Genomic DNA, 24,092 nt, shown 5'->3' on the forward strand with positions numbered 1-24,092 from the left:
TACTTTAAGCTACTTTAATGTAAAATGTCAATATATGAAATTCAACAGATCAACAGTCTATGGTACATTTTAATTGACACAATAAGGATATATACACATTTCAATATGGAAAAAAAAAACATTACCCAAACATGATGGCTATTTACAAGGGGATCTCACATCTACTACATTTGTATAAAATGTATAACATACTTTATATACATAATATCTACACAATGTGCAAAACATATAACATACTTACAATGCAGCACATGCTTCCTATACTGAGAAAGTCTCATTCAGATGGAAAATAATTTGAATGGGGAAATTAGGCATTGACGCTCAGCTAGAAATACAGTGACAGGAGCAGGTCATTTTCAAAACATTGTTGGTTATCCACTCACAGTATTATTTGCATTTATATTTAAGTGCTTGGATTGTCATATTTATTGACATATGTTTTCTATCCTTTGGGGTTTCTAAAAAATACTTTGAGTTTAGCAATCAATGTGTAAAATGTCTCAATACACAGTAAATGAAGTCTTTGGCAAAGTAAGTCATTTGGCCAGTAGATGTCACTATGATCACATTTTTACAACATGAACTTGAGTCGCGAACATAATTGAAACGAACTGTTACCAGTATAATCTCGGTCTAAGTTCAGTTAAATGGACTGTTCAAGCACTGACATTTTGAATTTGGTCATCCAATGTTTTGACATTAGGTCCCTCTATTTCTCGACATCAATGCGGGCTGGGAGCCACATGGAGATGCACATAAACGCCTCTCACACCGCAAAAAAATCTAGTGAATTTGTACATTGGGATTCATCCTCTGGACTGATAGGACACGGTCAAGAAGCCCCATTGTCATAAACACAATGGCTGGTTAGCTCAGAACAGTGATGTGGTGTTCTAGGACATCAATTGAAGACTACACTCATTTCAAGGGGTTTGACGCCTCTTAAAAGTCTCATTCGGATTCTCAATTCTCATCTAAATCTAATAAGTAATCAGTTTGGCCCCATCTTGAAGTTTACCTAACATTAGACTTCCTATCTGGCAGACGGTCAAAGTAAGTAGGTTACTAGGTTAACCTAAGTAAACCTTGTTTGATCACGTGTGCTGGAACTAAACTTAAGGTTGTCGTCCGTAGTGAGGTATGATGTTAAATTTGTAGTTAAAAGCATAATAAAACATACAGTTCATCCATATTTGTACTGCCTTGCCCCCTATGAAGGCAACAGTGTAGGTGCAGTCACATCCTCAAGTAATGCTGGCTAATTCCACATTCAAATATGTCAAGAATGATTGTTATACAGCTGCCGTATAGGGATGTGTGCAGAAGGTGGTCTCTAATGCCACTTCTGACTACTCCCCCTCCAAAGATTTTTTTTGCGAAACAGGTCCACACAGGTATTTACATTCCTCGTTATGATTATGGAAAGAATGACTAATTAGCACAAAGAAACAGTAGTTGGAGTGACAGTGGTAGAACCATTTGACTGTCTTTGACTGATTATTCCTAAAGATGAACTGAGGAAATTCAGTGGTCTAACTGCCTCACTACAGAGTAATCATCTGAGAGCCCATCTTCAAAGTGAGTGAGTCTTTGTTAGGTACATACTGTAATTTTTGTTGGAAATGGCGGTATTAAGGTCAGAGGGCAAGTAAACTCAGTCTAATGAGGAATGAGAACAGCTGGCTTTAGCAGTAAGACAGCAAAGTGAAGTCTCCATACCTTCACAGGGAAAAGGTATGGAGAACCTCATGCAACATAAAGCTCATAGGTGATCTCACAAGGGGACCAGTCCCAGTGTCTCTCAGTCCCAGTGCAGCTGCAAGTCATGGGAGTCCAGAAAATCCGAGGAGAAGACCCCTGAGGAAGTTGAGATGCCCAGAGGGTTGAGCCCCCCTGCTGGTCCGGGCATGGTAAGGTCCAGCCACTCCATGTTGTCCAGGTTGGTGTCTTGCAGGTGGTAGGAGGAGGGAGGTGTGGCGTCATTGAAGCCCAGCTCGTTGGTGTCCATGGGGGACTGTGGATTGTTGAGCAGCTGGCTATGCAGTTCCTCCATCAACCTCAGAGTCCGTGGCTCTGCGCCCCCGGCCAGTGTGCAGTCCAAAAAGGCCTCAAGCTGGTTGTCCGTGGCCAGGGCCACCAGGCTGGGTGGGGGGGATCGGGTGGGGCCAGGTGGCCGGGCCACATGGATCTGGGGTGGGGGACGGGACAGCACTGTGTTAATGGGTAGGGTGGTGACACTGGCTGTCACAGGAAGCAGCTTGTCCTGGAAGGGATGATCCTGTCTGCTATAGGGGGATATCTCTGTCAAAGAGAAGTAGACAAGAAGGGTTAAGAAACCAGAAAATCATCTGCCAGTCAGCAACGAAAAAGATAAGGTTTATTTTCTAACCTCCACTTTCTATCAACACATCAAACAGGTCGTCCATGTGCTGGCTGGTTGCAGTGGGAACCTGGAAGAACAAAGACCAGTTAGGGACTACCAGACTGTGTGGGTCACTGAGTTTTGTAAATGATTTCATTTCCCACCTGAACAGCAGTCTGCATGCTGCGGGTCTGTTTGACCGCCTCCTCATAGCGGGGTGGGTCCTTACTCTTTGGAACATGGTTCATGAAGGTCGGCTGCTGCAGGATATAGGTTGGCTGGCAAGGAGAAGGACTCTGGAAGACAGAAACAGCATTGTCAACATATTCTGGCTCACATCAAAAACGATGATGCCAAGTGACATGAATACCTGAACATCACGTCACTACCTTTGTGGGCACGTTAGCGATCGCTTGGTTGGTCGAGGCCCTGGCAGGGGACCTGCTCCCTGGAGAGGAATTGAGGAAACCTTGGGCCATGTCCGTCATGGCCTGACATTGACGCTGGTTCTGGCCCTGGCCATGTGTTGGTCTGATCTGGAAACCTGAGCCTGAGGTGGTACAGAGTGGGACTGTCTGTGAAGAAATGAGTAGCGGTCAGCGCTGCAGTGGTTCACATTCCCTCTGGGAGGACTCAACAACGGGTGGCACTGAGGAACATTCCTGCCCGAAGGCCTAGGAAGTGGTTAGTTGCCTTCTCTCTGGGAGGAATAAACAGGGTATCTTAGTGGACGGCACATTCTCTCCAGGGACTAAACGAAAGGCGTGGGTTGTCGTAGTGGCATGTGTGTGCAACACAGTGCACACTCGTGTGTTGTAATTCAGGCTGGCTGGATGGATGGTGAGTGCAGACAAGTCTTTTGGAGAAAGCAGCCAGAGAGCTGTCTGCCTAGCCGTCACTCAGCACCTGCTTTAGTAACCCGAGCTAAGGGAGGCCGGCTTTGGATGTGAATATTGGGAGGAATTCATCACCCAGCCCTTGGCTGTTATTACTTTAAAGAAAAAGCGTAGAGTATTATGACAGAAAGGTTAATAAGAAAGAAGTGTGGGGGGGGGGATATTTGATTCAGTCCATGACCATTCCATGAAATTGTGGTATTACGAAGTGAAATCATTTCATAACTGAGTTATCCTCAGGAGAAAACAGAGCCATGGGACACAGAGACATAATACAGCAGGTGTAGAAATGCAGTCAATCTTCTCAAGGTTCTCACCTGCTCCATGGGCTGTGTCTGAGGCTGTTGAGAGGTGCTTTGTTGAGGTACTGATGCCTCGGTTTTCTGAAGCACCTGAGTCTGGATGAGGCCTGGAGATGCAGTGCTCATAGTGGTCTTGAGGGCTGGTTGTCTGACTGGCAATTTGATACCATTGTTTGGGAGATGGATGTTGGTGGAGGAGGCCGGGAGCGAGACAGGCAGCAGGACCTGAGTTCCAGGCTGGGCCGGCAGCTTGGTTTGATGCTGTCTGGGGGCTGTCTGAGGTACCTGCTGCTGACTGAGGAAGAACTGGGGCATTGGAGCCGTGTGGAGCTGAGTTCTAGGCTCCTCTTGTTTGACCACAGCTGGCAGGGCTGGAAGGCTGCACACGGCAGAGCAGTTTGGGGAAGCTCTGCTCTCCTCTTTAACCCGGGCTGGTGGGCTAGGTTCTGGCTGCAAGGCCCCTTGGATCTTCTTCTCCACCTCCAGCTGCATCTTCAGCTCCTCCACCAATTTCTGCTCGCGCTCCAGCTTCCTGATCAGCTCCTCGATCTGGCGCTCCTTCTCGTGCAGCCGCTGGTCCTTCTCGGAAGTCCTGGTCTCCATGAAGCTGTCCTCCAGAGGGGCTCTGTGAGGGGAGGTTCCGGAGGAAGCAGGGCAGGCTGGGGAGAGAGTCCCTGGCATCCTAAACCGACCGTCCACTGTCCCGGCCTCCTCCATGCTCAGGCTGGACACCTCTGAGGGCACAGGGGACACAGGCGGGGTGGAGCTCATGTTGGCAGGCTGGGGTGTCTCTGCGAGGGCTGTCACCTCCATGGTAGAGGCTGGCTGGGCGCTCCAGTTCTCCTGATAAGGCTTTAGCCTCTCGATCAGATCAGTCTTGGTGCCAGATACCGGCAGCCCTCTCAGTTTCAGCTCCATTTTCAGCTCTGCAACCTAAAGGTCACGGAATAATGAATATTCGCAGTCATATCGTGACACAGTATTATCACCCGTGTCTATCCATACTTCTATATTTTGTGGTCTGTTATACAAATGTGTTGCATATGAGTGTGACACAGTGATGGTGATGGATGGCAAAGGGGCATTACCTTCATTTCATCCAGGTTGGCAGGTAATTGGCCAGGCTTGCGGTCGGTCAGGGTCTGGTTTGGCCGTACAGTGGCGCCACTGGGAACAGACACCACAATGGGAGAGGACAGACCACTATCATTCAGGGCCACACTAGAGCAGCTGCTCTGGCCCTCATCTCCGGGCCTGTGGCAGCAAGACAAGGGAAAGAAGGAAGTATTTTGATGTGTTAGAAACAGTTTCCTGTATAATGGTCTGTCACCATCAACAGCTTCTGTGCAGGACAATGCAGACAAAAGTATAACTTTGAACAATTAGAGGCTCAGAGGAAAACGGGGTAACACTTTAGATGAGCTCACCAAATTCATAATTTATTAACCAATTTGTTACTTATTAGTTAACGGTTTGTTCACCACTAGTTATTTGTTGTTCATACAAAATGTATCGTTAGTAAAGCATTAGTAAAGCTAAACCCTAACCAAAACTTAAACCCTAAACCTAAACCCTAGCCCTAAACCCGAACCCTAACCCTAACTGTGTGAACAAATGCTTTGCTAATGATACATTTTGTATAAACAATAAATAACTAATGGTGAACAAACCGTTAACTAATAGGTAACAAGTTAATTAATAAATTATGAATTTGGTAAGCTCATCTAAAGTGTTACCGAAAACGGATTCTGAGGATTATCTCTCCGGGCGACAGGCGTTAGCTGTTGGTTGAAACATTTGCATCATTCAGAAAAAGCCGATGTTTGCATTCACGGTATGGCCGATACACAATCGCTTCACAAACTAAGCCCAGGCACAAAGTTATCAGTCTATAAAGATAAAGGCTGAGTACTTTATGTGGCCCTGACACTTTCCTATCTCTGGGTGTACGGTATGAAAGGAGTCTGTGTGTGTGTGTGTGTGTGTGTGGGGGGGGGGGGGGGGGGGGGGGGGGGGGGGGAGGGGCAGCCTACTTGAGCAGAGCAGGTAGGATGGCTTGGTAGTTGTAGTGCTGCTGCTGTTGGCTGAGGATCTGCAGCTGGAGGAACTGCTGCTGCTGGTGAAGGAGGCGGGCGTAGGCCGAGTCCATGGGCGCCTCGCTGGGCTCCTGCTTCTGGTCGGGGGGGATGTACTGGTGGTACTTGAGCTTCTTCACGCGAGGCTTGGGCTCTTTGCTCTTTTTGCTGCGGCTCTTTTCGCTCGAAGTCTTAGGCTGGCTTTGCTGTACACAATCAAAACAATTGTAAAAAAATAAATAATATCTGTTAGATACAGAGGGGGCAGTTCAGACCTCAGCGGAGACATTGTGGAGGAAATGGGGCCATTTTTTAAAGAATTTAATGTCAGGTTCTATAGTAAAGATGAACATGTAACCGTTTGCCAGTATCGTGTCACTACTCGGTGAAGTGGAACCATTTCACAGTTTGAATTAAAGAGGTGGAGTCTTGTTTTCTTTTTATTGTGAGGAATTGTGAGGCTCAGTGAAAAAGACAGGATGAGGAAATAGAGAGTGGAAAGGGATGTGATGTGACCCTTATTGTTTCACTACCTGGAAATGACAGGATACACATGAAAATGGCTCGGCATCTGAGAAATGGTGGGGAGAGTGTACAAGTGCGTCATTTGACCTGAATTGATGGGTGCAAGTTCAGTAAAGTCTCTGTATCCTTTAGGCCTTGCTGTTCTTTGAACTGTGTCGGACTTGGCTGAACATTGCCTTTTAACTCACTCCTGAACTGAGTCTTTCAGTATGACAAAACAAAGCTCTAGTGTCCTCTACTGACATGGTGTGTCTGATTATATTCCTAAAGGAAGCTGCCTAAAACCCACAGCAGATCTGAGAGAGTCAAATATCAGGGGTGACTTTCATGTTTGCAGGGTATAAATAGTCTTTAGAGAAAGCTTGTTCAGCAAGTGTGGATCAGAAAGGCAAAGCATCTTTACTGTTTAAAAAATGTGCGTCTCAAATGATAATGACTTTCGTTAACCTTTGGAAATTGCTCGGTCATAACCTCTAGTGATAATAAACTTCAAAAAGTATTTGCTTAAGCACCTCACTGAACGGGTGTTATATAATCTTTATAGCTTCACACACATTCTGTTAGAAGCCTTTCCCCAGACTTGAATGCTGTCGTTCAGTCCTCAACATATTGACTTGGCTTACCAAATGTTTGTCATTACAATTGTAGCTCACCTTTATGAGGGTAGGCCCTGCTTTAGCAGGAGCGACAGAAGGGATTGGTTGAGGCACAGTTGTCAGTCGATAGTTTTGCTGCTCATTGGTCGAGGCAAAATTGAGGACATCTGGTGTGGACTGGGATGTAGGTGGACAGTACTGAGATAGAAAGATAGAAACCACATGGCCACTTCAGTTAGGGGAGGAGGGAAGAAAACCCCCTCCCACACAAATCCAGGGGGCCGTCAACTGGAAAAAAATACTTCATTCAGACAACAAAAGACGGATGGCTCTTTACACAAAAGAAAACCTCAAATGAAAGAAACATGTTTTGGCGAGCTATCATCAACAACAAATCAGCAAGTCAATCCATCCAAAGCCATATAACAGGATTGGGGGAAAAAATCATTGAACCCCACAAAATCATAGAACGCATGCCATGTGTTGTACAAGCGGAAGACAGATCGTGGAAATACTGGTTTGTTTCAGCAAGCAGGATATTCCGGGCGATTAGGCGTGGGCAGGGGGACCCACCTGCAGAGCGCAGCTGGTGGGAGGGGAGGTAGAGGGGGCCTCTGTCCCCCTGGGCTCCCTGGGGGAGGCGGAGGAGCTCTGGGACTCCTGACTGGCAGGTTGCTCGGGGGACAGGGTGTCACTGCTGTCCTCTTCAAAGTTGTACACATCTGGTGTCTTGGGGTGTTTCTCCTCACCATCACCATCTGTGGGGTCGACACCGACAAATCAACACAGCATGACTTATTAGTTCGATGAAGACAATAGGGAAGCAATGGCTTCTTCTTCTTTTTTCTCACGCCATGTCAAAGACATTTTATTTTGTTTCGGTTTTCCGGGCTACAACATCCTGAAAGGGTTCGGGTTGACCTTTGTGGGTCAAAGGGAGCCAATCGGTTCTATCCCTGGAGATAAAGGATGTTCTAAGAGTGTTCTCTACCGATGATGACCTCCTTGGCACTGGAGTCAACGGGCAGGATGTTCTTCTCCACCAGCTCCATGGGTCCAGGCCGCTGGGCGATCTTCTCGTTCAGGTCGTCGGCCAACCTGGCCCTCTTCAGCATCATCTGGGTGGCCTGCAGGGAGGGCTCTGCGTGGGTCTCTGAGGGACAGGCGGGGAGACAGGGGATCTTCAGCGCTCTAACCAGCCACAGTGGTCAGGCGGCTTCTCTGCTCTACCACCCCGGTGACTCAATGCGGAGAGTCCTGCCGAGCTGTGCGAACTACAAACCATTTGAAATGCCTTTTCGTATGGTGAGATAAGGAGTTTACTCATCTCCCTGTGGAAAGTACCGGTATCATCTGCACCCTTATCGCAAAGCTCACCAGGCCGTGTGCTTACCTTGCAGGATGTGCATGCGGACCAGTTCAGAGCGTTGAGGCCTGCTGCGGATTTTGTGCTTCAAGAAGTTCTCAGTCTGTAAGAAAGAAAAACGCTCATGTTTTCACGGGTATTTGCATGACAGATAACCACAGGCCGGGTCTGTAGCTGAGTAAAGCCCAGTGGACAGCCCAGTAGATGAGAGGAGTTGAGAGAGTCTCACCCTTGCCCTCTCCAGGCTGCGGATCTGCTCATGAAAGACGGCAGGAGTTTTCAGGGCTGTGGAAAAGAAAACCAACGTCACCCAGTGAACGACCCCACCCAACTTGACAATTGATTACAGATTACTGGTAATTATTGATTATTATTATTATCGTTGCCTTTTGTACAGTTTAGGAAGCAGAATAAAACCAAATATCTTTCATAATCAAATCAACTAAAAAGGGTTGAAAAATCTAGAAAGAACATGGTAGAGTGTGTGATATGGAAGAATGGGTGATTTCTTTGACACTGCAACAGCTTATGAAGAGAACAGAAATGCTGTTGTCCCTTTGTGAGTCGTGAGACACAGACAGAGACTTTGGCTGTGACACATTCATCCTGCCTTTGCCAAGGTCTGCTTACTCCGATTATTCACCTCTGCTAACAACACAGGCAGTGTTTGCTTTGCACACACACACGCTAACCAGGAGGGTGGGGGGGGGGGGTGACTCTAAGGAGTGTGTCAGAAGAGCAAAGCTAAACATTCCTGCTCGTCACCCAAACCCAACATACCTCCCCGTAAGCCCTCTGTGTGGGAGAGCGGAACGCTTCACTCTGAGTGGCTCGGTAGGTTCCTACATTGGCCGTGTTGGGACAGCTCACAGTCGGGGTGACTGACCTCCAAGCGAAGGCCCAGTCGCTGAGTCATGCAGCTCAGAGGAGCCTGACGAGAGCAAAGAGCCCAAGTGGAGGAGATCTCGGAGGCCTGAAAGTCCCAGTCCCGGGAGAGCCCTTAGGCTCCAGCCTCTCCTCACGGCACTGAGAACCACTGTTTCTTTGCCTGTCCTGGTTGTGCCCAGTGTGAATCCTCTGCAGGTTTAGCTCTCTTTTATTAGAAGTGCCTCTAGTATCACCCTACCCCCTGGAGGCAAACCCAGCAGAAGACGGTTAAATGAGGCTGCTCTACTTGACTCGACTTTCAGACTTTCACAAGGTTATTCGACGAGAGCCATTCCTTTCGTCGTGAACCTGACCACTGATCTATACCTCACTGTGAGTTTAGGTTTTCCGGCACTCTCAGAATTCATTCTCCAAACATCGTACGCCGGTTGTGGTAGAGGGCGGTTAAGACGTCAGTGACACAAGAATTCTGCTCCTACATGGTTATTACAATAACAGCAAATCAAACCAGACAGATTTGGCATCCTTGAAACAATGTTTTTGTCATCACGGTTCGAATCGAAAGGCAGCTTCCTTCCTCCAAGAGTGGCTTTCGTAACATGTTAGAAGTTAATGATTATACGTCAGACAGTTAAACTTCCCTTAACTAGAGGGTAGAGCTCTACCCTGAGTGGTTGGAGGAACACAGCGAGCGTACTCACGTGGCATGATGCCCTGCTCCACCAGCTGCTCCCGGGTGCGTCTCTGCTGCAGGCGGAGCTGGAGGACTGTGAGGGAGCAGAGAACAAGAGGTCAGAGGTCAAACACGCTATAACCTCCACTGACGACGGTGCTGCCATCAGGGCCTGTAAATTTGCTTCAACCCACCAAACTGTCATTACTGCACACAGGCCCGTTAATGAATCTATCAACTAACTACAGCCGAACCCCCTCCAGGAAGTCCCGTGTCTCTGCCACAGACATCCCACATGCTTCCTGTAAAATTGACGAATGACAGGATTACAACCTCTCCATTTACTGATAGGGCCCGTCTTTTGCTAAACGAACACGAACATTTCGCAAGATGTTTTACATCCAGTGCACATGCTGAGCGAGTTAGGATTGGGACAGCGCACAGGACTTATCTGAATGCAAATATGAAAGGTCATAACAGAAAGCTACTTCAACTTGGTGAGCTAACATGGATAAGGAAGATGTGTCTCTTTGACGTATGGCTGTGAAAGCTGTAGTCCAAAGTTTATGCGCAAGTCAGCTCAGCGCAGAGGAGGAATGATGTCATCCAAGAAGTGGATGAACCGTGTGTCTCTTCTAAGTGCCGCCCCATAAAAACAGAGATGCTTAGTCTTGCTTTGGATGGGTAAAGCGCTGATCCATTAAGCCCCTGCAACTTCAAAAGACAAAAATGCCTTGGTCAAAAAGTAAAATGATGTTTGGTCTTGCGCACAAGCTTCAAATCCTTGGACTACACTATGTGTTATTCTTCCATAATAATACACGGCAGTACGAGCCCAGTTTAAACATTGATAAACATGCGAGCGTGGACATGTTATTTCAGCAGAATAACATTGCTCCTCAGAGAAAATATTTGAAGAGAAAGGTGACGGGTGATGGGTGACGTGACGAACGACGTGCTGTCACGTGCTGAGTTTCTGCTGAAATTTACTTGGGGAGGCCTGCTCCCTGGCTCCAGCTAGAGGGACTCCACACACACACATACACACACACACGCACACACACACACACACACACACAATAACACGCCAAGGCTGACTACAGTCCCTTGGGACAGGCATTGCGACTGACCAGGCCTCTGTGACTCACTCCAGCAAAAATAAACGAGGGAGCTGTGAGAACAAGGCCTGGGAACCATGGAGTCTGGGGGTGGTGTGTATTTGTGGGGGAGGAAAGGGGGGGGGGGATCCACAGCATGGTGAGGGGTCTCGGTCCCACTGCCGGGGCAGACGAACACAGAGTCAGAAAGCTGAGGGGGTGGGGGGTGGGGCTGAGTCCGCACTCAAAGATCCCAAAAACTTTAACAGGCCCTCTGCTCTAGGGCTCAGAACAGAACACTGTGTTCTTGACTGCTATGTTTCCCATCACATATTTGTGCCACAGGGATATGACGAGCTTCTCAGAGATCCTTCGGTAAGATTGTGAAGAATGACTGTCGGTTGGTTTTGATACTCATATGCAGTCTGACATTCGTAAGAATGCTACAGGCAAGGAGATTTATGAGATGAATACAGCCCAGCGTCATGCCATATGCTCTACCACTGTGGGACAACACCAGGGTTTACCTAGACATCCAGGTGGCAGGGAAGCCCATTCCTGAGGCCCTCCTCGCATTTATTCAGCCAATGTCGATCCTGCTGTTCTAGGTGAACCCTGGCTAACCTTTGCGTGATGCAAGCCCACTCCAACTCCCCAGCTCTCCAGCAGAGCATAAACAGAAGTCTTTCTGAAACGCCAAGCGCATGTTTTTCTCAAATCCTTGTCTCCTGATCCAACCTCTAATCCCCTACCCGTGCTCCTCCCAATAAAACTCTTCTCTCAACCTTTCTGACCTTTCTCTCAGAACAAATCGTTGGTTTTGCTATTCCTCCTGATCCCTGATTGTGCCGACAAAACGGACACTCTTTGATAAACAGTCTGACTGTAACATAGGTTCTGCTCGACATGATTGAGGAGAATGAGATTTCCTTTTCTGCAGCAGAGCTGCTAAAGCCAACATACTTGTTTGAGTCTGCTTTCATTCACATTCCACACAGGTGGGGAATTATGCAGAGGCACGGCATCAAACACTTCTCAGCCCATCTAAAAACATCACATGACTGGGAGGAACGGATCACTTCACCAGTCATAATAAAGTTGACAACTCTCCTTCGTTGTTGAACAACACATCGTTGATAATCCATGGCACTGTCAAGAACTGTGATGTCAAGATATGACGGGGGGAAAAAACGCAGATGAAGATCATGAAGAGAATCTTAACCTACAACATTGCCTGGCTCTATGCGTCATTTAATCATGGCCAAGACTATTTGTCAATGACAGCCTTCATAGGTGACATCTGTTTGGATTGGCAGCCTGAGGGCAAAAAAGTGACATGGCAGTACCTTATTATCAGACGTCAATCAGCACAATCCTGGGTGACACACAACTCCTCCGGCAGCTAGACTCAGGGGGACTTCCATCCATCAGATAACAACAAGCTTTCAAACTAGTACTACCGTTTCCGCTGCTTTGGTCTCCTTGGACACTGTGGACCATTAAGAGTATAGGAAGCTGCTGATATCTCACCACAGTGACCACAGCCCCATTGTTAAGGTGCCGGCCCTTCACACTTCAGTTCATTCGGTTCACTCCTACATCCCTCTGGCTGGTAAAATGCTATTCTAAAAAGTACATCCCTGCAGCAAATCTTCTCAGTGAGGACTGACCAACATATTTGACCTCACGCAGATCTGTGCTCCACTTTGCTTCAACCGGCAACAGTACTGCATTAGAGCACAGCACATTTCTACACAAAAGACAGTCGAAGAGACTGACGGATTCAGACTTTACACCAAGGTGGCAAAACATATTTCGACAAGCTATCAGCAGGACAGAGAGAGAAAGAGAGAACTGAATTTGAATTTACCCCTGCACACAACGGGGGTCTCCACATCAAGGCAGGCCATGGAAGTGAGAGACGGGTCGCTGAGCGGCCGAGTCTGGAGTCCCATGGATTGATGAGGGCAGTGAGGAATGAGGAGGAGCAGGGAGGTTTGGTGGGTAAAGCCCCAGCGAGAAGCATACGAGATCTGATTCTCCCAGGCGTCCACAGTCCCTCCAATCGCTCACTCTGTCCGTCTCTCAGTTGGTCTCCGTGGAGTGAGAGTGTGTGTTCTCCTCACGCTGCTTCTCAGCCAGTGAGAGTCAGGAGGAGGGAACACAGGCTGCTATTGTTAACCCTCGCTGGGCCACTCTGCTCTCTGCACTTTAGGCAGCGTACAATGATCCAGGCAATCATTTTCGCACACACACAACACACAACCTTTTTATAAGGTGTTTGCCCTTCACAGTACCATTAACCAGCCAGAGCAACCCAAACAAACAACAATAGCTATTCATTAAAACACCTCTTTTTAAGCCTTGCAAAAATGTCTACAGACCACCGAAAAACGTACTGTAAAAATTCCTATCACCAAGTCCACCAAAACAAACAATAGCTAACATTAAGTCTGAAAACAGTCCATGTTTAGTTTTTCAAAACATTTTGTCACTGGATAAAAATGATCCAAAACAAACTCTAGGGTCCACTGGGGTGTAAATGTTTATATCTGTCACTATTTCCAGTTTTAAAGTATGTATTTCTGACATTTCAGCAATTTTATGTTTGTTATTATTTAAAAGTTATGTTTTTCAGAGAAACATTATGCAAACATTATTTTATCTATAGAGCTATCCAGGTTTGCTGCAAGCTTTGCTGTCAGAGTTTCCAGTTGTGTCCTATATTGATTTAGGGGGAAATAACAAACAAGTCGAGGTGCAAACTAAAGAAATTAGATCACTATTCAATACAAGATAAGGTTGTATCTAACCCAATCACCCTTGTCAACTGTATTTTCTAGACAATCATGTTCCACTGACAAAATAAACCAAACCGGTAAGAAACCTTTTCCAGAGGACACAAACTTAAGAACTAAAATATGTGAGTTTTCCAGCTGGTCAAAATAGAAACAGAAGCAGTAGTCTAGATCTGCTCAATACAGGGTTAGAGATCAACCAGATCCTGCTGGCATGCTAAACCGACGTCCATGTTAACCAAACATCCAAACACAATAAAATCACAAGAACTTTATAAAACAAAACAAATATCTGTGGTTGGCCACCAACATGCAATCCATCTGCTGGGGTAAAGTTGACAAGTGAAAAGAACCCATGTTTTCAAATAGATTAGGACTTCTGCTTCAAGGCGAGCAAGCAGCTTTAAAAAGCACAACTGATCCTAGCCTAGCCACTGTTGTGAGGGTGAAGCCACAGGGGTCTTCCTCTAAGAGAGACAGGAAGTAGCGTGTCTTCCAGACGCTGCAGTGCACGTGCCTGAGAGTGTCAACTACTGCAGAGAAAGACAGGCTCCACCGGGAGGGGCTGATGGGAGAGCGGGGCTGAGTATTGATGTGTCTGCAGACCAGGGCAGGAAGAAAGAAGCAATCAATCGAGTGGTAAAAGGGTGCTCGGGTCACTCTTCTGCAACAGATCTTTTCCACTGTGGCTCGCTGGTTCTCCAAACGTCAAGTGTCTCTTCGTACGGACATCGTGTACAGAGTCAACCTAAGAACAATGAAAAAGTCCATAGTGGCTCTCCTTCGATGTAAACAATGTTTGAAATATGCATATCGCATCTAGCTAATGTAAGCAATTTGGAAATGATTTATTAAACATTAACCTGAGAACACAAACACCGGATTCCTGTTTGGCTGTGATGATAAAGCAGACTGAGTCATGGGCTGAATAGTAGCAGGGAGGAAGCAGGGTGGGTTGGGATTGTGAGGGGCATGTCATGTGATCACACAGAGACTGGGACTGGGATAATACAACATAAAACCTCAAACGTGACATTAACAAGCTGTAAATGGCGGTCTCTTGGGCAGGGATGACCTATGGGAACAAACAGTACTGCATTCCCCATCTCTCTGGCCACTTCATGAGACTCTGGGAAAAATGTACTTGTGCCACTCAATGTGGGTGAATGCCAGCTATGCCCACCAGACATGCCCTGGCACACCCCCTCACCTTAGTTCACATTCCAGGGAGACATTTCCAGACTGGGTTTTTTGGGGTGAGCATGGGACATCCAAAAGGCTCTGTGATTGAGGTAGCAGATGAGGATCAGGAAGAGAATGGCTAAATGCCACAGATAACATTTCGCACAATACCTTTTTATGAATGGTGGCTGAAAGTTGAACAGCAGGCATCACATCATATGTGACGTCTCCTAAATCAAATGACATAGGATCCTATCCTAATGATATGCTTCAAAGTGGACTCGTAAAAGCTGTTTATCGACAGCTGCTGAGACAACAAACGAAATACTTAGTGCCCAAGAGCAAGACTTTGGATCTTTAGGGACGGTTAAAGCAGCGATTATGTGCTGGCTCCCAAATGCAATTCCAGTGTAATTCCCCTCTTCTCTCCACAAACAATTCTTTGGAGAGAGTTTGTTTTCTCAGTGTCAAGGCAGGCCTGCTGTTGAAAAGATGCCACACTGCTATGAGCAGAGTGTTCTTGGACGCTGGTTCATGAAGGGGACTGCAACGGTCTGGTGGGTCCTGCTCACCGTTCTTGCGCTCCACCAGGGGCGGCAGGGTCTGGCTGCTGGGCTGCAGCGACAGCACCTCCAGCTCGTGGGTGACGGCCTCGCTGCGTGGACTAGGGGCGCCGGGACACCCATCCCTTCCCAGAATCCCATGGGGCTCCATGTGTCCTCGGGAGGAGGAGCTAGGGTCTCCTGGAAACCAGCGAGGGACAATAGTTGATTTGCAGAGGACTTGGCGTGGATTCTGCAAAAAGGGGGGAAATGCATTTATTATTACACATCATCATGTTTTGGAGTCCCGCAAACACTGCTTATTTTTATTATTACTTTTATCACTTGTATTATTGTTTTTATTGATTGTATGTAAAGTACATTGAGCTGCATTTCTTGTATGAAATGTGCTATATAAATAAAGTCTTATTATTAAAGTCTTATTATCATGGAGACTAGTGTGATGAGCTGAACAATATGGCTTAATATTCACTTTCCTTTTTAACAGTTAATCTGAGGCATACAGTATCAGTACAGTTTAAAGATTAAACCAGCACAGTCTTCAATGTTTTCAGTTGGAGCCATTTGTTTTTTTTTCAGTCATATTCCAAATCTCTCTATAAACCAAAAATGTGATTTACACAAAGCAAATCTGGTAGCTGTTTCAAAACCAAACAGCTATTTTGGTTGCAGCTTTGTTACCTCAGATGAACCTCAGTAGTCTCCTCAGAGAACAGGAGGAATCATCTGTGCATTGACAGACAGGTTTCTATCCATAGAGCTGACATTTCCTATCTACCATCTGCTCAAGGTCTTGGCAGAGACAGTTCTTGTTTGATGCAGTCAGACTTCTCATTAGAATCACCCTGTGGTGCAGTCACTGTACAGTAAATTATAGTTCTTTCCTCATGCTGCAGTCCACTCTCAACCTTAACCCTAACCCAAGAATTCCAAGGCACGCCATCTAACTCAAGTAAGTATAATGTTCAAGCACCTCTGTTTCCTCCATTTCATTGGAGGAAAAAGCTGAAATACCTCAGTGTTTTTCCTGGCGAGTTATGACACAATCACACTGGCTGTTTACCAAACCTCCATACATCCCATCTCATAAACCAGACTGTGAAACCTTACAGTACATTGTGTATACATGTCTTTATATGGTTCTCATCCCAGGCTTGAGGTGGCAGTGTAGACAGAGCACAGAGTCTAGCTATTGCACATCCAATAGACAGAGAGTATGGGAGCAGAGAGGTCTAAATCCCAATAAATGGATTTCAGGCTGTTGCTTTACTCCTTTAAAGTCATCACTTCGGAAACCTGTTGTTTGGAGCCAGAGACAAGGCTTAGGACACTCCTGATTTCCAAGCAACGTGTTAAAAGGCCGTCTTTGTTTCCTGCTTCTGCTTCTGCTGAACTGGCGGGCGTCCTGTGGAGGACTGGCAGACTTGGCTGGACACAGACAATAATGATATTCTGAGCATCATCCTGTCCTCACAGCGTGTGCACAACTCCTCATGAGTCAGCACAAAGTCAGCTGTTAAACGCATCACCTTGGTTTATTCTAGCCCTTTCTAAACATACACAGGCTGATTTATTTGATCCCTAATTCACCACACGGCACGAAATATCTTTCCGACGTAAATCCTGTGGCACGGGGGTGCAGTCTGTAGAGCAGGGGAGGTTGGATGTTTATACACCTTCGAATTATTGTGTCATCTCATGTAATACTAATCAATGAATTGTCTGTTCTTAAGTAACCTAGAGTGGGCAACTGAATCTCGGTCTCAAATATAACTTTGGTGTCACAGTGCTAACCATCTCTCAGACTAGGGACTATCCCTCCTCCAAGCCCACATTCAGAGTCTCTCTCATGGGCTCCACCCCCCACCAGAGTGGTATGGGACCATTAGCTGTGCTGCACCAAAGAACCAGCTGTGTTGCATGGTTCTGGGCCAAGTAAAAGCGCAATATGGGAACTGATGATATCGCCGAAATTATCTATGAGTACCCATAGTTGTGTTGCAGTCATTAGGAGTGCCCGATAAGAATGCAACACAATGTAAAACACAGCCCATGGCTGGGATTCCGGACCCACAAGGCACATGACTAAAACACTCTGATCTGCCACGTGGTGTACTTTATGTGGTAACTCAGAGGGTTCTTTGCAGTTAAAAGGGAGTCCGAACATGATCCCTTGAATATCAGCCAAGACTAATGTCCACTCTCAGCGTCCTGTTTATCTTCAATCAATGGCGATCTGATGGTTCCTTAGTTTACACTCTTCGTCAATTCCAGTACACTGCATTAAGGATGTTTACAACCACAGCCCTGCAGACCATACAGTCCTGCCCATCACTGGAGCTGCTCCCAAACACACCAGTCTTATCAGAGACGCATGTATAGAGATAAAAGTCTCCAGGTTCTCCAGACTCCAGTTCCATTATTAGCACTGTAGTACATCCTTTTACAGCTTCTATGTGACCAAAAAAAGCACACATGCTGATGTTGGCATTCAAACACCATTCTGCACATTGTTTTGCCTACGATTACATCCTGATTGGTGTTGATGTTCCTTTAAGCAGAGTATTTTTCATCTTGCACACTGTAACAAGTTGTTCCTGTCGTGCTATGCTCCTACTAAACTGATCTTTCACAAGGCAACTTCCCGACTTTCGTTCCAAAGAGAATCCATTTTCACATCAAAGTCTCTCCAGTATTAAAAAGCATGTGTGGCTTGTAAAAAAAAGTGGAACTGGAATACTACAGAACTCTTCTCAGGTTACTTTGCACAAAGCACGATATCAAGATCAAACTCAGTTTTGTAACTAATATGATCAGTTTAACTCCTTCGTCATAAGAAGATCAACAGAGCAGGTAGCCAGCAATAACATAGCAGAAAATTGTTATGAGCCACTCGGGCTGTTTTAAGACCACATCTTGCAGAAGATACCCTCTCTCTCATACTGAGAACAAACAATTGAGAGTCCTCATGTTGGAATTGTACTGGTCTCTTTAACCAGATTCAGGTGCACTGTGGGAGATACCTTTACCTCACTGTGGTGTTTTTTGATCCCTAGAGGATTTGAATAGGAGCTGATTCTGGATGAATCCCAGGGGAGGTCTGGCTCAGACATTACATTTAATCTGTACCCACATGTGAATATAGTTAGGTCCTTCAACAGCACTAAACCCATTTATGGTCTGATCTCACCTAAAATTTTGAACTGAACTAAAATGACACAAGCTTGGCTATTAAACTATCTGGCAAACGGGACTAAACAAGATAAATGTCAAGTTGGATTCAATGTTGACTGCTCAAGACTGATGATTTTCAATTTGGCACTAGTGAGAGTCAGAGTGTCAGTGTTGAGGTTTTGGGTGATTGATTCCAGAGTTATAAAACTTTCAGATTACAAACTCCTGGCTTATAGTGCTATTTTCATTATTGAGAAGTTTGCTTTCTTGGCACAGTTTGACCCAACCAGCAGACAAAGTGTCACCTTTCGCAAGGATATACGATCCAGCCAGGCCAGGGCTCTGGTAGAAGAAAACAACATGAAAGTCCTTTCTGTAGATTTGACACAAAGACAGACGCAAATCACGACAATCATGAATAACGGTACACTCAAAATGTAAAACTATTGATGCTTATGACCAAGGGGAGCTAACAGTGACTCCCAGGGTCTCCCTGACACCCACCAAGCTCCCATCGCTAGCCATCTCATAAGGAGCCCTGCTAGGCTCTCCACAGTCCAGTGCAGATGGTGGGAAAGCCAGGATGAAATCCCTGGAGGACTCACAGCTCACTTTGAAGCAGTGCTACATACAGTCCAGCTGCCAAGACTAGTCAATGAAAAAGCCTGGCTATGGTAGTGTCGGCCATATCATTATTGACAGCAATCTTCGAAACACTCCAAAACAGATGTTAAACTTGAGTTAATGTTTCTGGTGTCTTGATGCAACTTCAAGTGAGATGGCCAATTTGGATAATCGTGTAGACTATTGAATCATTTAAATTAAATGTAGGTTCAAGAAAGATTGACTATGGAGCTGCATGAAACATAACCGTTTCTGTTGTTTTTTTGTTTCTTTTGTTTTCTTTCAAAACCTCATTAAGGGAATAGAACAACATCAGTAGATGGCGCTCCAGTGCATTTACAAAAGGGAGTCACTTCCTCACTGATGATGCTGTTGGAAACCATTATCTTGTTTTCAAGAATGTTGTTGTCCTTCCTCTGGGTCTTTCTATACTTTCTCCAGAAAGTCTGATGGTAGAAAAAGAGAGCTTGTGTCACCATTGCCATTCCCGTAATGTAGGGTAGCTATTTGTAACACAGCTTTTATATATTTGGATTGGAATGGAGGGTAATAAGTGAAATATATTGCCCATTAAATCAATTTATACCCGTAACTTTCTTAAAGTAACTTACAAATTTCAATACCAGCTTAGCCCCATGCCTGTAGCCTAACCTCAGGTACTGGATCTGGGCTTACCTGGTGGAGAGGGATCCATGTAAGGACTAACTAGGTCATGATGTGCTTGGATAAAAAATAAAAGAGAACCAACGCAAAATACAACTCTAAATGTTTGTACTACTAAACGATGTATATTATTTGCTCCCCGGAAGGATATTAAGAGGAGAGTAAAGTGCAACAAACACAAATTAAGTATTCACTATTACATATATCCACATGTAACCTTTACAGCATACTGTATAGCGCATGTCTTGTTAAATGTAAATATGTTCCAGGCTAAGAAATTACAAACTTGACAAGCTCATTGCAAATCATGGTTGCTCTGGAAACAGTAATTGGCCTGCACAGCTTTAGCTAGGCCAGGTATTTATAGATGAGGGTCTCTTCACTGAAGAGGCCATCCTGAGATATGGAAAACAGGCACACTGCATCCTTCTAATTAATTACCCAAAATTGCCCATTTGGCAGCAATATAGTAGGAACATCGTGTTACCCAGTGAAGATAATTTTCCCAGCGATTAAACAGCAAACACTATGGAATTAATGTGTACAATGTAGCTGAATTCTTGTCTTTTACCGTACGGATCAGTTCCCCTGACCCAGATTAGTCTCACCTGTCGGAGAATAATGATCTACTTCCACTCCTGGCCCTGTGGCGGTATAAAACCTGTTATAGCCTCTATCACCTCAGAATGTTCTGGATGCCAGTACCCCTCTCACACCCTTTAACTGGAACTTTAGGCATGACATCATTTACAGGCAAACGCAATATTCATATCTCCCCCAAGCAGATGGAATGAGTCAGATGGCATAGTGATTACATTTCCCCTCGGAGAACAACAAATGATAGATGACAGACAAAACATGTTTGGAGCTGCCAGTATGACAACAGCAGCCTAGTTTCAGATATGGATACAAAAGGTGGAGAATAGGGTCTTAGTAAAGATCAGATTTTCCAAAACCTTTTTTTTAACTTGCCTGAGCAATTTCATGCCGCATCTTGAACAGACAAAGGTACCTTGTTTATAACCTGTCAGATCTGTCCAAGGAAACAGGACACAAGACAGGCTCATTTGGATCTTGAAGGTGTGAACAGAGATCCAATGGTATCATGTATCACTTGTGAGATAAAGTGAGCCACAAATATTACCTATAGAATGCTCTCTGCCTCATCCTATAAGCCTAAAATTGAAAGTGGAGAGAGAACAGAGGAACCAGCTTGCAGCTCCCAACTGAATTTCGGACAAGTCAAGCAACACTGACTGCACCATACAGTATATTTTTGTTTATATTTGATGGTTAGACTACACACCAAGCAACGCTTCCTTTCTGTTGCACAGGACACAACAATAACAAATGAGAAAGTATTAGAAAAAAAGAAATCGTGAAACAAAATGAAATCATACAAATATATAAGATGTAGAGATGCCATAAAGGATAACTAAACATATCCCTGGTAAGCCAGTGGAGGTCAGCTGAAGAGCTAAAAATAGCTGACAGTACTAGCCAGAATAAGCAGCCAGGGAAAAAGAAAACGTGACCTTTTCATATGTGTCTCAGAGCATGTCTCATCATATCACAATGCCCAGAAAAAAGAAAGAAAACACACCGAGTGTTGTAGCTGAGAGGGGGAGGGATAATTCCTCTACACTTCCCCCCACCAAATTCCCTAATTCCAACCACTGTAACTTTCCCATAAGTCTAATACATTCTCCAGTGGCCATTCCTAACAACTTCACACATGGTGTGTGACCCTCCCACTTCCCCTATGGGTCTGGGCCTCGCCGCGTTGAACTCATCAGGGGTCAATGGAGGAGGGGGCAACCTGACCGCAGACAGAAATAGCCTCCCAGCCGGCCAACTGGCATGCTGGAACTCATTGTGTGGGTCTGAGGGCAGGGGAGGATCTGTTTTGGTCTACTATCACGGTGGACAGTGCGAGACCTCTGTTCACCAGGTGGCTGTTTTCCATGAAAAACATGGGACAGCTGTATTGTGCAGCGATGTTAGCACGACCTTAGAAACACAAACAATATCAGTAGACTACTTCCCAGAACACCAATTATAAATCAATAGCTTTCATGGTACCATCAACTCAAGGTGGTAACAAGAAGGCAATATAAAAACAGTGAAACACCCTCTCTGTAATCTAGTATACCAATGCTCATGGAGTAACATCAGGGCTAACTCCAGTAAGAAGTAGTTAATGGAGGATCTGCTCCGTGGTTTAACTCAGTCACAGGCTTCTAGTCCTGATGTCTCAGGAGAGAGCATGGACTTTTTGTTCGTCACAACACACCCTAAATTGTAATAATACATTCAAGCAATTCCACTGAATGGAAACACAGGCCTGGTGTTCCAAGAATTGTGTCAAAAGAATTACAGCTCAGAAGGTGTGTGAACGTTGTTTACAGAATTCACTGGGCCAGGAGTTACAGGGGACAAATGTTTATGTCATGACTATCTGAATCATACTTACACAAAAAACATGTCTCTAATTCAACTCCTATGGAGTAGCTATACTTTTCTGCTGTGTACACTTCAATGTCTCCAGAAAAGATTAGGAATAACATTTGTTCACAGAAATAATAGGTAACAATAACAGTGTAAGCACAGCCCCCAACTTCAGACAGCACAGTGGGCTGAGAACACAGAGTCCAGATCCCCAGGGACCTATGCAGTCTCACACTCACTATATATATATATCCAGGCAACATTCTGGGTTCCAAGCCCTGCTATGTCAAAGCACAGCTGGCCTGCGTTCCCTCACTGTAGAACACCCACAGTTGACTCACTGATGGACATAAATAAGTCAAGTGAAACTATAGTGAATGTAAGTTAAGTAAGTTAAGTTCCACAGGACTTTTGATCATAACTGTCCATTCAGACCTTTGTGTAAAAATGTAACAATACATGGTCACTGCCGTTACTGTAATAACATTGTGTTTCTTTGAGTTGCAGTGACAAGTAGGCTATACACAGGGTGGCAAATAAACATTCTAGGATACACAACCGCTAAACACCTTTTAAACTCAACACAGTTGTCATACATTAAACAGACCCCTTTAAACTCAACAGTGACAGTTTGTGTTGGAGGTGTTGGCCATTTTGGAGGTGTGAAAAAGATAGGGGTCAAACTTTTTTTTTGTATGTGTAAGTAAAAGAACTGAATCCCTCAAAATGATGCATCATACATCATTGTTAGTAACAGTAGACACAGGCAAAACCATCTCTTCAAAAACAACCAAAATATCTAACGAGCAAAACTTTGCAACTCCCAATCAAAAAGCTGTTTTATCTCACTCCCTGAGTCTCTTGAGATTAAAAAAAATATTTTTGCTCCATTCAATGGCTGTCATCCCTTAGGAGCTGATTTACTTCCTGTCTCAACTCTGGGAAACAGTTAAAATGCCCTGATTACAGACATTTCCTTTCTTCATCATTCACAGGGATGGCTTAGATGGATGCAGTATTTACTCAGGCCTGCAGCAGAGAACACTAGCAGGACATGGGTTCCCACCAACAGCTGGATGCATGTACACCCTGCTGGTGTCAAAGGTTGTTAGCAATCTTGTGCAGTTATGTTTCCCCAATGAGACACATCATAGTGTTGATGGTATTCATGAACAAAATGTATTTGTTTCTGTACAGTGCCATTTTTATTAAACAGAACTGGTCATTTTTAGGCAGGTATATGTTTATATCTATGTTTACATCTTTTTACTGTCTCATTGTTTACTGAATTGCAAGATACTATACCAGTCATTAATTTAAAAAGGCAAGTACATAACTGGTTTCTGTAACATTCTATTCAATGAGACTTGAATTTAGATTTTTTTTTTTTTTTTTACAGTCATGTTGTCTGATATTTTGATAATACATGCAAACGAGTATATACTAATAAAAAGTATACATTTTCACAAAGAATGTTTAAACTTTTTCAGAACATAAGCAAACAAATGACCTGACAAGGTTTTATTTTAATTTGCCGAACTGTCTCCAAGACACCGTCTTTATGGCATGTCACTTTCAAGGCTACTGTTACTATTTGTCAGCTAACTTAGTATTAAAGTTGCTACATCTTTCTCGAAGCTTTTGTACTGTAGGAAAAAGCTGCATTTAAAGAGTGAGAGAGACAAACAGCAAATCTTACCGCTACCCCTTAACGTCCTTTGGTTATGAATGTACACAAAATTACTCACGTCTGTTTGGAGAGAAGAATTGATAAACAAGTGTTTTGTTTTTCTCCTTTGTAAGTGAAGTTGTCGGTCTCCGAAAAAGATGGCCGATCCCTACTGGACTGGACTCATGATG

The 24,092-nt window shown here is 44.9% G+C and overlaps 1 protein-coding gene across 4 annotated transcripts; it reads right to left on the reverse strand.

Annotated features, from left to right (window-relative positions):
• Positions 1-51: 51 nt before the first annotated feature.
• mrtfbb (myocardin related transcription factor Bb) lies at positions 52-24,092 on the reverse strand. 4 transcript variants are annotated; one of them, XM_047039166.1, is made up of 15 exons: positions 23,981-24,092; positions 15,333-15,555; positions 9,712-9,777; positions 8,352-8,407; positions 8,150-8,225; positions 7,748-7,909; positions 7,330-7,514; positions 6,814-6,954; positions 5,594-5,841; positions 4,649-4,814; positions 3,576-4,493; positions 2,752-2,937; positions 2,527-2,658; positions 2,390-2,450; positions 52-2,301 (listed from the first exon to the last, which is right to left on the reverse strand). In XM_047039166.1, exons 2-15 carry the CDS (start codon positions 15,472-15,474, stop codon positions 1,802-1,804), a joined length of 3,039 nt encoding a protein of 1,012 aa, XP_046895122.1. In that variant the 5' UTR covers positions 15,475-15,555; positions 23,981-24,092; the 3' UTR covers positions 52-1,801. The 4 variants fall into 4 exon arrangements, with proteins under 4 accessions (XP_046895122.1, XP_046895123.1, XP_046895125.1 ...); XM_047039167.1 differs by lacking the exon at positions 23,981-24,092 and adding an exon at positions 20,393-20,414; XM_047039169.1 differs by lacking the exons at positions 15,333-15,555; positions 23,981-24,092 and adding an exon at positions 12,651-14,429.

The sequence above is a fragment of the Hypomesus transpacificus genome, chromosome 17 (genome assembly GCF_021917145.1).
Source record: "Hypomesus transpacificus isolate Combined female chromosome 17, fHypTra1, whole genome shotgun sequence".
In the NCBI taxonomy this organism is placed as follows: Eukaryota; Metazoa; Chordata; class Actinopteri; order Osmeriformes; family Osmeridae; genus Hypomesus; species Hypomesus transpacificus.

Coding starts and splice junctions, on each gene's coding strand:
- mrtfbb (XM_047039166.1), bottom strand. CDS start 15,474: ATGGAGCCCCATGGGATTCTGGGAAGGGATGGGTGTCCCGGCGCCCCT. Junction 5,842..6,813: donor CAGGGCCTACCCTCATAAAG/GTGAGCTACAAT, acceptor GATTGTGTACAG/CAAAGCCAGCCTAAGACTTC. Junction 2,302..2,389: donor TGTGTTGATAGAAAGTGGAG/GTTAGAAAATAA, acceptor TCTCTTTGACAG/AGATATCCCCCTATAGCAGA.